The 15728-nt window shown below is 45.7% G+C and overlaps 1 protein-coding gene across 7 annotated transcripts in view; it reads left to right on the top strand.

Moving 5' to 3' along the window:
- Positions 1-15728, top strand: part of LOC103233952 (uncharacterized) — an 82272-nt gene that overhangs the window by 20570 nt on the left and 45974 nt on the right. For all 7 annotated transcript variants that reach the window (XM_073016915.1, XM_073016910.1, XM_073016914.1 and 4 more), the window contains exon 4: positions 551-11630. In XM_073016915.1, coding sequence (XP_072873016.1) covers positions 551-2546 — 1996 coding nt within the window. In that variant the 3' untranslated portion in view covers positions 2547-11630. The remainder of the gene's footprint in view (positions 1-550; positions 11631-15728) is intronic.

The following is a 15728-nucleotide window of genomic DNA, read 5'->3' as shown; positions in this document are numbered from 1 at the left end:
ATATTTAAATGTGACTGAGGCTGAGGGCTCACTCCTGTAATCCCAATCCTTTGAGAAGTGGAGATAGGAAGATAGCTTGAGGCCAGCAGTTCAAGAACAGCCTGTGCAATATAGCGAGACCACATATCAACAATGGCCAAAAATTAGCTGGGCATTGTGGTATTCATCAGTAGTCCCAGCTACTCAGGAGGCTGAGGCAGGAGGATCACTTGAGCCAGTAAAGGCTGCAGTAAGCTATGATGATATCATAGCACTCCAGCATGGGCAACAGGACAAGTACCGGACTCAAAAGAAAAATGACATAGAGTATTTAGTAATTGTAAAATAGTTTACATGGGAATAGTATTAAGCCCCTTATGAATATTTTTTTAAACAACAGCTGTGGCTGGGTCATCTTGTAGAACATGTCCAGTCACCTTCAAACAACTCAGCCAGGGCAGAAAGCCTACACTTTGATGGACAGTGTTAAAAATGCAAGTGCAATACTTGTTGATGAATATAAAATTGCTTATAAACAAACCCTTCATAATGTACTTCTCATGTTTTACAGGAGTCTCATAGAAGAGAAAGTCAATGAAATTAAAGAAGACAGTCATTGTGGAGAAACTTTTACCCAGGTTCCAGATGACGGGCTGAACTTCCAGGAGAAGCAAACTTCTCCTGAAGTAAAATCATGTGACAGCTTTGTGTGTGCAGAAGTTGGCATAGGTAACTCATCTTTTAATATGAACATCAGAGGTGACATTGGACACAAGGCATATGAGTATCAAGAGTATGGACCAAAGCCATATAAGTGTCAACCGAAGCCATATAAGTGTCAACAACCTAAGAATAAGAAAACCTTCAGGTATCGCCCCTCCCTTAGAACACAAGAAAGGGATCGCATTGGAGAGAAACCCTATGCTTGTAAAGAATGTGGAAAAACCTTTATTTTCCATTCAAGCATTCGAAGACACATGGTAATGCACAAAGGGGATGGACCTTATAAATGTAAATTTTGTGGGAAAGCCTTCCATTGTTTCAGTTTATGTCTTATCCATGAAAGAACACACACTGGAGAGAAACCATATGAATGTAAACAATGTAGTAAATCCTTTAGTTATTCTGCTACCCTTCAAATACATGAAAGAACTCACACTGGGGAGAAGCCCTATGAATGTAGCAAATGTGATAAGGCATTTCATAGTTCCAGTTCCTATCATAGACATGAAAGGAGTCACATGGGGGAGAAGCCTTATCAATGCAAAGAATGTGGAAAAGCATTCACGTATACCAGTTCTGTTCGTAGACATGAAAAGACCCACTATGGGAAAAAGGCGTATGAATGTAAGCAATATGGGGAAGCCTTATCCTATCTTATAAGTTTTCAAACACACAGAATGAACTCTGGAGAAAGACCTTATAAATGTAAGATATGTGAGAAAGGCTTTTATTCTGCCAAGTCATTTCAAACACATGAAAAAACTCACACTGGAGAGAAACGCTATAAATGCAACCAGTGTGGTAAAGCTTTCAATCTTTCCAGTTCCTTTCGATATCATGAAAGGATTCACACTGGAGAGAAACCCTATGAGTGTAAGGAGTGTGGGAAAGCCTTCAGATCTGCCTCACAGCTTCGAGTGCATGGTGGGACTCACACTGGAGAGAAACCCTATGAATGTAAGGAATGTGGGAAAGCCTTCAGATCTACCTCACACCTTCGAGTGCATGGTAGGACTCATACTGGAGAGAAACCCTATGAATGTAAGGAATGTGGGAAAACCTTCAGATATGTGAAGTACCTTCAAATTCATGAAAGGACAGAAAAACACATAAGAATGCCCTCTGGAGAAAGACCTTATAAATGTAAGATATGTGAGAAAAGCTTTTATTCTGCCAAGTCATTTCAAACACATGAAAAAACTCACACTGGAGAGAAACCCTACAAATGCAAGCAATGTGGTAAAGCCTTCAGATGTTGCAATTCCCTTCGATATCATGAAAGGACTCATACTGGAGAGAAACCCTATGAATGTAAGCAGTGTGGGAAAGCCTTCAGATCTGCCTCACACCTTCGAATGCATGGTAGGACTCACACTGGAGAGAAACCCTATGAGTGTAAGCAATGTGGGAAAGCCTTCAGTTGTGCCTCAAACCTTCGAAAGCATGGTAGGACTCACACTGGAGAGAAACCCTATGAGTGTAAGCAATGTGGGAAAGCCTTCAGATCTGCCTCAAACCTTCAGATGCATGAAAGAACTCACACTGGAGAGAAACCCTATGAATGTAAGGAATGTGAAAAAGCATTCTGTAAATTGTCTTCTTTTCAAAAACATGAAAGGAAGCACAGAGGAGAAAAGCCCTATGAATGTAAGCATTGTGGGAATGGATTCACATCTGCCAAGATCCTTCAAGTACATGCAAGAACACACATTGGAGAGAAACACTGTGAATGTAAGGAATGCGGAAAAGCATTCAATTATTATTCTTCCTTGCATATACATGCAAGGACTCATATGGGAGAGAAGCCATATGAATGTAAGGGTTGTGGGAAAGCATTCAGCTAGCCTGGTTCCTTTTATGGACATGAATAGACTCACACTGGAAGGAAACACTATGAATGCAAGCAGTGTGGCAAAGCTTTCACATGTTCCAGTTCTTTTCGATACCATGAAATGACTCACACTGGGGAGAAACTCTATCAGTGTAAGCAGTGTGGGAAAGCCTTCATTTCTTTTACTTCTTTTCAACGTCATGAAAGGACTCACATGGGAGAGAAACCCTATGAGTGTATGTGATGTGGAAAAGCATTTCTTCTAGTTCCCTTCAATATCATGAAAGGACTTACACTGGAGTGAAGCCCTATGAATGTAAGCGGTGTGGGAAAGCCTTCAGATCAGCCTCGCGCCTTCAATGGCATGGAAGCATTCACACTTGGGAGAAACCCTATGAATGTAAGCAGTGTGGGAAAGCCTTCAGATCTGCCAAGATTCTTTGAATACAGATAATGAATGTAAACAACTTTATCATAACTGTATACTAACATGTTATTTTTAAATAATTAAGCTATAATAAAATATCCTATTGGTTTTATGTATTAGATCAAGCTTATAATGTTACATTGTTATTATTTGGACATTGCGAGTCAGTATTACCATGTGGATAAAATGTCAGACATCTTTTTCCTCATGGAAATTGTACTTTTTGCACCAGGGACAGTGGCCAGTGGCTCATGCCTGTAATCCCAGCACTTTGGGAGGCCGAGGCAGGCAGATCATGAGGTCAAGAGTTCGAGACCATTCTGACCAACATGGTAAAACCCTGTCTCTACTAAAAATACAAAATTAGCTGGGTGTGGTGGCACACACCTGTAGTCCCAGCTACTTGGGAGGCTGAGGCAGGAGAATCACTTGAATCTGGGAGGCGGCGGTTGCAGTGAGCAGAGATCACACCACTGCATTCCAGCCTGGCAACAGAGCAAGACTCCATCTGAAATAAAAACTGCCAGGCACAGTCTCTCACGTGTGTAATCCCAGCACTTTGGGAGGCCAAGGCGGGCAGATCACGAGATCAGGAGATCGAGACCATCCTGGCTAACAGTGAAACCCCATCTCTACTAAATATACAAAAAAAAAAAAAATTGAGCCGGGCGTGGTGGCTGACGCCTGTAGTCCCAGCTACTCGGGAGGCTGAGGCAGGAGAATGGCGTGAACCCGGGAGGTGGAGCTTGCAGTGAGCTGAGATCGTGCCACTGCACTCTAGCCTGGGTGACAGAGCGAGACTCTGTCTCAAAAAAAAAAAATTTTGCCGGGCGCGGTGGCTCAAGCCTGTAATCCCAGCACTTTGGAAGGCCGAGACGGGTGGATCACAAGGTCAGGAGATTGAGACCATCCTGGCTAACCCGGTGAAACCCGGTCTCTACTAAAAAATACAAAAAACTAGCCGGGCGAGGTGGCGGGCGCCTGTAATCCCAGCTACTCGGAGGCTGAGGCAGGAGAATGGCGTAAACCCGGGAGGCGGAGCTTGCAGTGAGCTGAGATCCAGCCACAGCACTCCAGCCTGGGCGACAGAGTGAGACTCCGTCTCCAAAAAAAAAAAAAAAAAAAAAAAAAAAAATTTTACTTTTCATGCTTATGTACTTATTTTTTATTTCGACCCTAATTTTGCTGAGTGTGTGTGTGTGTGTGTGTGTGTGTGTGTGTGTGTGTGTGTGTGTGTTTAAACAGTCGCATTCTGTTGCCCAGGATAGAGTGCAGTGGTGCGTCACAGCTTACTGCCACCTCCGCCTCCTAGGTTCAAGCGATTCTCCTGCTTCATCCTCGTGAGTAGCTGGGACTACAGGTGTGCCCCACCTCACCGAGCTAATATTTGTATTTTTTAGTAGAGATGGAATTTCACGATATTAGCCAGGCTAGTCTCAAACTCCAGACCTCGTGATCCGCCCACCTTGGCTTCCTAAAGTGGAATCCTAATTCCAGACATGAACCACTGGGCCCAGCCTCAACCCTAATTTTTCATTCACTCATAATACCAAAAGTTATCTCATATACCTCTGAGTGCCTTCTTCCCCAAAACCACCAGTGCCATACCTGCTGTCAGCAAGGGTGTAATATAGTGTAGTGGTAAATATGACCACAAGTCATAAATGACTGTGGGATGTATGAGAATTACAAGTCACATTAGTAAGAAGAGAAAAATTTTGGTCATGGTTATGATTTGAAATATGTTTTCTTTTATCACATTTAGAAATGTAGTTATAAAATGTTCTCTTTTTTTGTCCTGATCCATCATGGTCACTGAGGAGCATTGTCTCATATGCCTGGTGTGTGACTTCTGTCTCTCCAGTGGTAAAAGACTTGGCCTTGGCTGGACACAGTGGCTCACGCCTGTAATCCCAGCACATTGGGAGGCTGAAGCAGGTGGATCACCTGAGATCAGTGGTTTGAGACCAGCCTGACCAATGTGATGAAACCCCATCTCTACTAAAAATACAAAAATTAGCCGGGCATGGTGGCATGCTTCTGTAATCCTAGCTAGTCAGGAGGCTGAGACAGGAGAATCACTTGAATCCACGGGGAGGGCAGAGGTTGTAGTGGGCCACGATGGCACCATTGCACTACTGCGTGGGTAAAAAGAGTGAAACTCCGTCTCAAGAAAAAAGACTTGGCCTTGTGGTGAGGGGAGGTCAGCTCTAGACTCCTGGTCCTGTTTTTGCCTTACTTATTCTCTAAAGACTAAAATATTTCCTGAAATGTATGGGCATTGTTTACTAGAAAGTACCTTAGTTAAAACGTACACGTTCATGTATGCCTTATAAAGCTATATTTTTTCAAATTGCTTTACTGAGACATAGGAGGGTAATAAATTTGTGTAAATATTCTAAATACAAGCCTTTCTTTCTCTGATATTGTGCTGTTGATGCTAACTTGTCAACAGCCTGCTTATCTCAGCAGTGTAAAGTTAACAGCAACGTGGAAAAGTGACTTTTATATATTATTCAATGGCGTAGAACAATCACTTCTCTTAAGGTACTAATGAAGCTTCTCTTCAGAAACCCTTATTTAAAAAAAAACCCTAAGGTCAAAATCAGGCACCAAAGGGTTCAGCATCAATCGTTGACCAAACCCTATTTGTGTTTGGAGATGACATACCCAGTCCCAGATAATGTATCCACATCAGTGAAGGGTGGAATCATTGATTGTCAGATCACACAAAGTGACTCACAGCAGGGAAAACAGGGCAGTGGCAGAGATGGTGGTACCTGACCAGGTGCAGTGGCTCACACCTGTAATCCCAGCACTTTGGGAGGCTGCGGCGGGTGGATCACTTGAGGTCAGGAGTTCAAGACCAGCCTGGCCAACATGGTGAAACCCCATCTCTACTAAAAATACAAAAATTAGATGGGCATCATGGTGTGTGCCTGTAATTCCAGCTACTCAGGAGGTTGAGACAGGAGAATTGCTTGAGCCTGGGAGGCGGATGTTACACTGAACTGAGAATAGGCCATTGCACTCTCCAGCCTGATGAGCAGAGTGAGACTCCATCACAAAAAATTAAAAATAAATTTAAAAAACAGGTGGGTGCACCTGGATCTAACCCCCGTCTCATCCTTCTGCCTTGAAGGCCAAATGCACCCTGATACTTTTCACCGAAGAGTAGAAACACCACCATCCACTTGACCCCAAATGTGACTTTCCACAGGATGCAAGCACAGTGTTGGAATGGCCAATGACAGTAACAATAGAAGTGCAGGGTGAGGGTGATGAACAGGACACACTGGAGAGCCTGACATTGGTCTAGACTGTGGGAGTGTCTTGATCTTTCACAAAGAGCCAAGTAGCAACCCAGAGAGACATTGGAGCACAGTCCCAAAGGGTGTTCATATGCCAGGAAGGCCACTAATTTTGGAAGGCAGTGATGTTAGTGCCTGTTGGAGTCCTGATCCTTCATAACATATGCTTTTCTGCATCTGGTTAGACAAGGAAATCTGCAATTTTTGACTTTCAGCATTTAGAAATAAGTTATTTTAGCAGTCCACACACGTAGTTTATTCTGAACTAACTTGAGACACACAGCTACAGATAGGGAATATCATGAGTATTTCCAAGACTAAAACTCTTTGTGAAGTCAGTGGGACCCTCTCATGGGAGGGTTTTAAGACCACAATCAAAAAAGTGGGGAAACATTAGAGTGGAAAGAGGGCAGCAGAAGGTCAGGGGCCTTCCCCAGAGGCCTAACACACCCAACATCACCCTGGATGAGAACAAATACATACCATAACACCACACTCTCTTCAATGTGTAACAGAGAAAATGAAACGAATTCAAACTAAGCTTTCAGAATTCCGCGTTATATAATTAATAAGGTTTTAATATTACTCTGTGTTGATGTTAAGGAATTATTAAATATGAACAGCATTTTCTGGTTATATATGGAAAATACCTTGATTCATGAGATATGAAAATGCTCATTTTAAGATATGCATGTTTTACTTTTGTGCTTTTTTTAATAAGGTGGAAAAACAGGAAAAAAATTTCAGATCAAGGAAGTTAAGCAGATTAATAGGAGAAAAGTTATACAAATTTAACATGTATATATGGGAGCCTTCAGAATGAAGACCCACCCATCAATAAAACAAAAACTTGTATACCATTCCAGGGTAGGAACGAATGCAGACGTGGCATGGCCAAAAAAATCCCAGGTTTGATGGATAAGTCAGATTTAATAGCAAGACAGATTCTGCAAGAGGAAGGGAAGAAGCTTGGCTAGCAAAGCAGACCTTGTTGTGTAGATGAAGGCTCCCTCAGAGAGAATAGGTGGGAAATTCTGCTTTTCAGACTTTCATTTAGAATTTTAAGTAATAGACACAGGAGTATGCTATGTTGCCCAGCTGCTCTCTAATTCTTTGTCTCAAGCAATTCTCCCAGAGTGCTGGGATTCCAGGCATGAGCCATCATGCTCAGACAGGGTTTGTCCCCTTATAAAGAATTATTCATTGCTGAGCACAGTGGCTCACATCCGTAATCTCAACAATTTGGGAGGCCAAGGCAGGAGGATCACTTGAGCCCAGGAGCTCAAGACCAGCCACAGCAACATGATGATTCCCTCTCTCTACACAGAATACAAAGAATTAGCTGGTTATGGTGGCATGTACCTGTACTCCCAGCTATCCAGGAGGCTGAGGCAGAAGGATAACCAAAGCCTGGGAGGTTGATGCTGCGGTGAGCTGTGATTGCGCCACTGTACTCCTGCCTGGACAACTGAGTGAGAGCCTTTGTTAAAAAACAAAAAAAAGTGTTCATCTATTGCAGCTTCAGATTTTTTAAATGAATTGTAAATTGTATTTTCATTACAATTGGAAAGATAAGAAAATTTTGCACAGAAAAGCCCAGATAAAGACAGATTTCAGGAAAAAATCTTTTGTCTTATATAGCATTAGTTTCAAAATTCTTATTTTTTTCTTTTTTTGAGATAAAGTTTTGCTCTTGTTGCCCAGGCTGGAATGCAGTGGCGCAATCTCGGTTCACTGCAACTTCTGCCTCCCAGGTTCAAGCAATTCTCCTGCCTCAGCCTCCTGAGTAGCTGGGACTACAGGCGCATGCCACCATGCCTGGCTAATTTTTGTACTTTTAGTAGAGATGGGGTTTCGCCATCTTGGCCAGGATGGTCTGGAACTCCTGACCTCAGGTTATCCACCCACCTATGCCTCCCAGAGTACTGGGATTACAGACGTGAGCCACCGCGTCTGGCCAAAAATGTGAACTTTCTACTTTGGGTACCACCATTTTGGCGGGCATCAGATCCTCCATGCCTGAGCTCTGTGGGTGCTGCTGCTTCTCTCCACCTCAGGCACCACATCCCAGGACCCCAATCCCACCGCCTGGCTTGTGCTTTAGAGCAGCTGCTGCTACAGGGCCCTCAGCTGCCACCACCAGCGTCGCGATTTAGAAGTCTTTTAATGCATTTAAATATCTTAGAATGTGTCTTCCCCATTTTATACACACAATCAGGAGGAGAGCAGGGACTCTATTGGTGTATTACTCACATAGTGGGATTGAGGGTGTTTGTCTCATGAAACTAATCAATGGAGTGGGAAGCAGCTGAATAACCTGCAGGGGGCAGCAGAGCCTGAGGCCAGTGTGGAGCCTGCAAAGGAAGGGAAAGGAAGCTCCCTGGGGCTTCCGGGGCACCCTGCCTTCCCCTGCAGGTGGCCTCCAGCTGCCCAGAATAGCTGCAGAGAGTGGATTCTGAGAAGCTGCAGGGCCCTGGAAAGCAGGAGACCTACATGCAGGTGTGCTTGGGGGTTCCATCGTTTCTGAGGTTGCCCCTCTGGAGCCTGGGGCCGTTTTCTGGGAAGTGTTTTGGTTTTGACATGCATAGAGTCGCTGGGGTCAGACGGTAATTGTTACATATGAAGAAAATCTGTGAAGGTCAACCTCAGTGAGACTTGTTTGGTTTGTCTTATAACAAAGGGCTTATGAAGTTGACAGTTTATGTAGGTCAGAAGATTAAATTGTCACCAGGTGAGAGTTTCCTGCTGAGGAAAATGAAGATCTGGAAGGAGAGAGCATTTCTATACTGTGAAGGGGTGGGGGTGGGCAGTGGGGAGAGCGAAGATGAGGAAGCCTTGGCCTTGCCTCATCTCCATTTCTGGCTCCCTGGAGGACACCTGCTTCTCCCTCTTGGTGCAGTCATTCTTGGCCTGGTCTGGGTTCCCCTCCTGCTCTGAGCCAAAGGGGGTGGCTTTGTGGGGGCAATAAGCTCCTGGTGTCTGCCCTAAAGGTTTGCTGAAAACTCATTGACATGAGGCAGTTGGATTAACTCTGAAAAGGCATACAAATTTATTTAGAGTGTACACGCAGGAACCTTCAGAATGAACCCCCCCCAACAATAACACGGAAAAGCTTATATACCATCCTGAGGACAGCAAAGAATGCGGACTCAGCATGGCCCAAAAATCCCAGGTTATGTTGGCAAATCGGATTTAGTGGCAAGATATCTTCTGACAGAGGGAAAGAAAGGGGCTTGACTAGCCAAGATGGACTGTTATATAAATGAAGCCTCTCACAAAGAAAAGAGAAATGCTTCTTTTCCAACTTTTTAACATTTTTCTTTTTATTTGTGTACTTAAATAATAAAGATGGGAGTCTCCCTGTGTTGACCAGGCCTTCAACTCCTTGCTTTAAGGCAGGGATGTCCAATCTTTTGCCTTTCCTGGGCCACATTGGAAGAAGAATTGTCTTGGGCCACACATAAAACACACTAACACTAATGACAGCTGATGAGCAAAAAAAAAAAAAGAAAAGAAAAAAAATCGCAAAAAAATCTTTTTTTTTTTTAATCCGGTATCTCACTGTCGCCTATGCTGGAGTGCAGTGGCGTGATCTTGGCTCACTGCAGCCTCTGCTTCCAGGTCCCAGCGATTCTCCTGTCTCAGCTTCCTGAGTAGCTGGAACCGCAGACACCTGCCACCACACCTGGCTAATTTTTGTATTTTTAGTAGAGACGGGGTTTCACCATATTGGCCAGGCTGGTCTCGAACTCCTGACCTTGTAATCTGCCCGCCTCAGCCTCCCAAAGTGCTGGGATTACAGGAGTGAGCCACGGTGCACGGCAGAAAATCGCAAAAAGAAATCTAATATTTTAAGAAAGTTTACTAATTTGTGTTGGGCTCTGTTCAAAGCCGTCCTTGGCCCGCATGCCATAGGTTGGACAAGCTTGCTTTAAGAGATCCTCCAACCTCGGCCTCCGAAATTGCTGGGATTGGAGGCGTGAGTCACGGCTTCCTGCCTGTGTTCGGGTTTTAAAGATATCAGACCTGGCCGGGCGCGGTGGCTCAAGCCTGTAATCCCAGCACTTTGGGAGGCCGAGACGAGCGGATCACGAGGTCAGGAGATCGAGACTATCCTGGCTAACACGGTGAAACCCCGTCTCTACTAAAAAATACAAAAAAAAAAACAAAAAAAAAACTAGCCGGGCGAAGTGGCGGGTGCCTGTAGTCCCAGCTACTCGGGAGGCTGAGGCAGGAGAATGGCGTGAACCCGAGAGGAGGAGCTTGCAGTGAGCTGAGATCTGGCCACTGCACTCCAGCCTGGGTGACAGAGCAAGACTCCGTCTCAAAAAAAAAAAAAAGATATCAGACCCTGCATCTCTACTAGTTCCGGTGAAGGGAAATAAGCAGGAAGGGGGCCATGGCTTCATTAACGGAGATTCTCGCAGATGCACATTTTCCTCCCAAAGGCACCTTGGCAAGACCACTCTGTTGGCCAAGCGGCCACGATTTCAAAATATGTCAAAGGAGTGACCAGGCGCGGTGGCTCACGCCTGTAATCCTAGCACTATGGGAGGCCGGGGCGGATCGCTTGAGCTCATGAGTTCGAGACCAGCCTGGCTGAAACCCCATCTCTACTAAAAATACAAAAATTATCAGGGTTGGTGGAGCACGCCTGTAGTCCCTCCCAGCTACTAGGGAGGCTGAGACAGTAAAATCGCTTGGACCCAGGAGATGGAGATTGCCGTGAGCCAGGACAGCGCCACGGCACTCCAGCGTGGATGACAAAGTGAGACCCAGTCTCAAAAAAAGAAAAAAAAAAGTCAAAGAAATATATTTTGGGGTAAAAAAAATTTAATTTCCTTCACCTCTATTGGACTTTTGAGGCTGGAATTCCCTACACACATTTGTGACCCTTTGCAGGGCGAAGGAGCCCATTGAGTGAAAAAGACAACAGTGTCCCTTGTAGAAATTAGGAGCAAGTTTGGCTGAAATGCCAATGTCCGAAGGGCAGGGAGCTGAAACAGCTCATTTAGAGAACCTGCGGCTGGAACAGGACCCACCTTCTCTGCAGGGCCCTGTTACCCAGGGCTTCTGCTGTCACTCAGGGCTGAGGGGGCGGGGCAGGATGCTCTATCCAATCGGGGTGCTGGGGCGGGGCCCTGCCAGCTGTTATCCGCCGGAAGGCGGGCGCCAAGTTGCCGCTTTCCTCGTTCCTTGGCTGCTAACGGTGACCTGAGGTCGGGATTCTGTCTTTCCTGCTCTGAGACAGAACAGCTCGCTCCTCCGTAGCTTTTGTCTTTCTGTTGCCTGCGTCCTGTCCTGGACTGCTCACGGGGGTCCTGCAGGAGACCCCGGAATATCTGGAAGCTGAAAAATGGTGAGTACGCAGAGCCGGAAGCCCCAAGGTGGGGTTTGAGGGTTAGGGGACGGTCTGGTCAGAATCGCGGAATCCGGGGAACGCGGACCTCCCGGTTGCGACTCGGGGGGTCTGGGGCCCAAATACCCCTGGCGCAGCTCAGACCTCGGTCCCTTTGGCCTCAGGGCGGGTCTGGGCCGGCTGTCGGGACCGGGATCCCGGACGTCCTGTTCCGTCCCTGCGCGGCGACTGGGGCCCTTGCCCCGAAGCTCTCTCTGGACAGCTTTGCGCCCGCAGCCTCGCGTCTCCCCAGATTGTGCGGAAGTCATGGGGGGAATCCCGCCTTTTGTGTGGGGTTCCCAGTCACACTTCTGTTAAAAATCAAACTGAGACACTGTTAACAAGTGAAGAGTATTTGGGGCAAACAGCCAATCATGAAGGAGAAACACCGGGTCATGACTTGTTAACGGAAAAAAGCCAAACTGTAAAATAACTTAAAGAAGTTTTATTTTGGCTGGGCGTGGTGGCTCACTCCTGTAATCCTAGCACTTTGGGAGGCCGAGGTGGGTGGGTCACCTGAGGTCAAGAGTTCGAGACCAGCCTGGCCAACATGGTGAAACCCTGTGTAGGGTCCAGCCCTGCTGGGCCTGTGGGTTTTTCGCCTTGTGTGCGGAGACGATCTCGTAGAAATAAAGACACAAGACCAAGAGAAAGAAGAAAAGACAGCTGGGCCCAGGGGACCACTACCACCTAGACGCGGAGACCAGTCGGTAGTGGCCCTGAGTGCCTGGCTGCGCTGTTATTTATTGGTTGTGCTGTTATTGGATAGAGAACAAGGGGGCAGGGTAAGGAGTGTGAGCCATCTCCAATGATAGGTAAGGTCACACGAGTCACGTGTCCACCGGACAGGGGGCCCTCCCCTCTTTGGTAGCAGGGGCGGGGGGGGAGAGAGAGGACACCCTATGTCGTTATTTCTTCTATGCATTTCAAAGACTTTAGTATTTTCACTAATTCTGCTACTGCTATGTAGAAGGCAGAGCCGGGTGTACAGGGTGGAACATGAAAGCAGACCAGGAGTGTGACCACTGAAGCACAGCATCACGGGGAGAGGTCCGGCCTCCTGATGGCTGCGCGTGGGCCTGGCTGTCAGGCCTTCCACAAGAGGTGGTGGACAGAGTCTTCTCTAACTCCCCCCGGGAAAGGGAGACTCCCTTTCCTGGTCTGCTAAGTAAGGGGTACCTGCCCCAGGCACAGATGCTACCGCTAGACCAAGGTCGCCTAAGTAATGGGTGCCTCTCTGGGTGCTGGTGTTGCTGCTAGACCAGGGAGCCCTCTAGTGGCCCTGTCCTGGGATAACAGAGGGCTTACGCCTCTGGTCACTTCTCACCGTGTCCCTTCAGCTCCTATCTCTGTTTATGGACTAGTTTTTCCTAGGTTATAATTGTAGAACAAAGATTATTATAATATTGGAATAAAGAGTAATGCTACAAACTAATGATTAATGATATTCATATATAATCATATCTATCATCTATTTCTAGTATAACTATTCTTATTCTATATATTTTCTTTATTATACTGGAACAGCTTGTTCCCTCGGTCTCTTGCCTCGGCACCTGAGTAGCTTGCCGCCCACATCTCCCCCATTTTTATTGACTAAGATCGTCATCGCCATCATTGCTTGTCATTGACTTCGGACTTGTCCTCGGACTCCTTGGAGATATCTGCAGACTAGAAGCAGACAACATAAACATACCAATATTAATAATGCCAGTGACAACAATGATCCTCCAAGGGGTTTGATCCATTTAAAGGGATTAAGATCAGATAATCCTTTAGTTATTCCTTCAAAAATGTCTGAGCCAGGAACAGTAGTTAAATGAGCCTGTGAGGCCTCAAACATTTGTTCAAGTTTTGAAATATCTAAGGTTAAAGTATCATCCCAGGCTTTTAAACGTTTTGAGACTTTTTTCCCAGCTATGTTGATCTTTATTATAAGCATAAGGCATTGTACAATAATCAGAAGTATTCTAATCACACTGTAATTTCATACAGCGTTCCAAATTCATAACTCTGTCTCCCAGCCAGATTACACTCTGGTGGAGATTTGATTAGCCAATTTTTGATCAACTTGAGCCTGAGAATCCCAGAGTCTGGTGGTTTTTCTGCCATGATTCAACATACTGAGTGGTTTGAACAGAGTTATGGATAGCAACTCCAGCGGTTGCTGCTGTTGCAGTAACCACAGTTAGTCCTGCAATGACTGCAATAAGAGTAAAAATGAATCTGTTGGTTCTTTTGAGGATACTAAGAACTTCATTGACTATGTGTATAGAGGAGGAAGACTCTCATGAGCGATGTAAAGAAACTGGTATCCATAGCCCCTCCCTAGCCCTTACCAAGAGAATACTTGTTCTGGGATTAAAAGTAGCATTGATGGCCGGGCGCGGTGGCTCACGCCAGTAATCCCAGCACTTTGGGAGGTCGAGACGGGCGGATCACGAGGTCAGGAGATCGAGACCATCCTGGCTAACACAGTGAAACCCCGTCTCTACTAAAAAATACAAAAAACTAGCCGGGCGAGGCCGGGCGCGGTGGCTCAAGCCTGTAATCCCAGCACTTTGGGAGGCCGAGACGGGCGGATCACGAGGTCAGGAGATCGAGACCATCCTGGCTAACATGGTGAAACCCCGTCTCTACTAAAAATACAAAAAAACAACTAGCCGGGCGAGGTGGCGGGCGCCTGTAGTCCCAGCTACTCGGGAGGCTGAGGCAGGAGAATGGCGTAAATCTGGGAGGCGGAGCTTGCAGTGAGCTGTGATCCGGCCACTGCACTCCAGCCTGGGCCACAAAGCGAGACTCCGCCTCAAAAAAAAAAAAAAAAAAAAAGTAGCATTGATACACGTGAACAGCTTACAGTTATCACATTCTATAGTTCGTGTATTGGGAGCGATAATTACATTTCCATAACAGCATATAAGGGGGGGTGGACATAGCTCTTGATAGGTATCACCTGTTCTGACATCAAGGCGATGTTGAATATGGGTGGCTTGGTATTAGTAGGAGAGAGTTGATAGATAGCGTTCCATAGCCTTATTCCTGTCATGGCTACAGCTAATTGCCATGATTCAGGATGTTCTGGGTTAACCATCGGGTGTATCATTTTTGATCTAGGAAAAACTGTGCCTGTGTCTATCCACTTAAAATCCACTTAAATGGGTAAGGAGACACCTATTCCCTCAACCTGTAGGACTGCCATCCGTCCTCTATATAATCTAACAAAAAACTAAACAACGAGCATTTCGTATTTTGGCCAGAGCAATTCCGCCAATCATACCCTCTTGGAGCCCAGTCAATAACACCTGTAGCTAGACTTTGGAACACTATAGACTTTGAAGCATTACAATCATTCCATACAATTGAATTTACTAAAAAAGGTCCCTTTGTAGGTTCCTTGGAGCAGTCTAGCAGTCCTATTGTTTTATTATTTGTGGTAACAGGAACCCTCCATTCCTCATGTGGATTAGGTTTTAACAGTCGTAAGTTGAAAATAATTGCTACTGAACACATTAGGTACTTGATAAGAATCATTACTAGAGGACAGTACAGTCCACATCCAATTCTGATAAGAATAAGCTAAGCAGCCAGGCGACGTTCCAATGCACAGTGGTGGATATTTGTAGCCGACTGACAAATGAAAGTGCATACCTTGGCCAGGCACAGTGGCTCACGCCTGTAATCCCAGCACTTCGGAAGTCCGAGGTGAGGAGGTCAGGAGATCAAGATCATCCTGGCTAACACAGTGAAACCCCGTCTTTACTAAAAATAGAGAAATTAGCCAGACGTGGTGGCGGGCACCTGTAGTCCCAGCAACTTGGGAGGCTAAGTCAGGAGAATGGCATGAACCCAGGAGGTGGAGCTTGCAGTGAGCCAAGATCGCTCCACTGCACTCTAGCCTGGGCGACAGAGCCAGACTCCATCTCAAAAAAAAAAAAAAAAAAAAAAAAAGAAAGAAAGTGCATACCTTCTTCTGGTTGAGCTGGAAACCTGTCATCATTAGCGACTGGCATGAATGCATTATTATTAGTGTAAGCTTTCACTGAGGAGTCTATCCGGGAG

Source organism: Chlorocebus sabaeus, chromosome 6, assembly GCF_047675955.1.
Source record: "Chlorocebus sabaeus isolate Y175 chromosome 6, mChlSab1.0.hap1, whole genome shotgun sequence".
NCBI lineage: Eukaryota > Metazoa > Chordata > Mammalia > Primates > Cercopithecidae > Chlorocebus > Chlorocebus sabaeus.
Note: the sequence above shows the minus strand (reverse complement) of the source record. Positions and strands in the feature narration are given on the sequence as shown.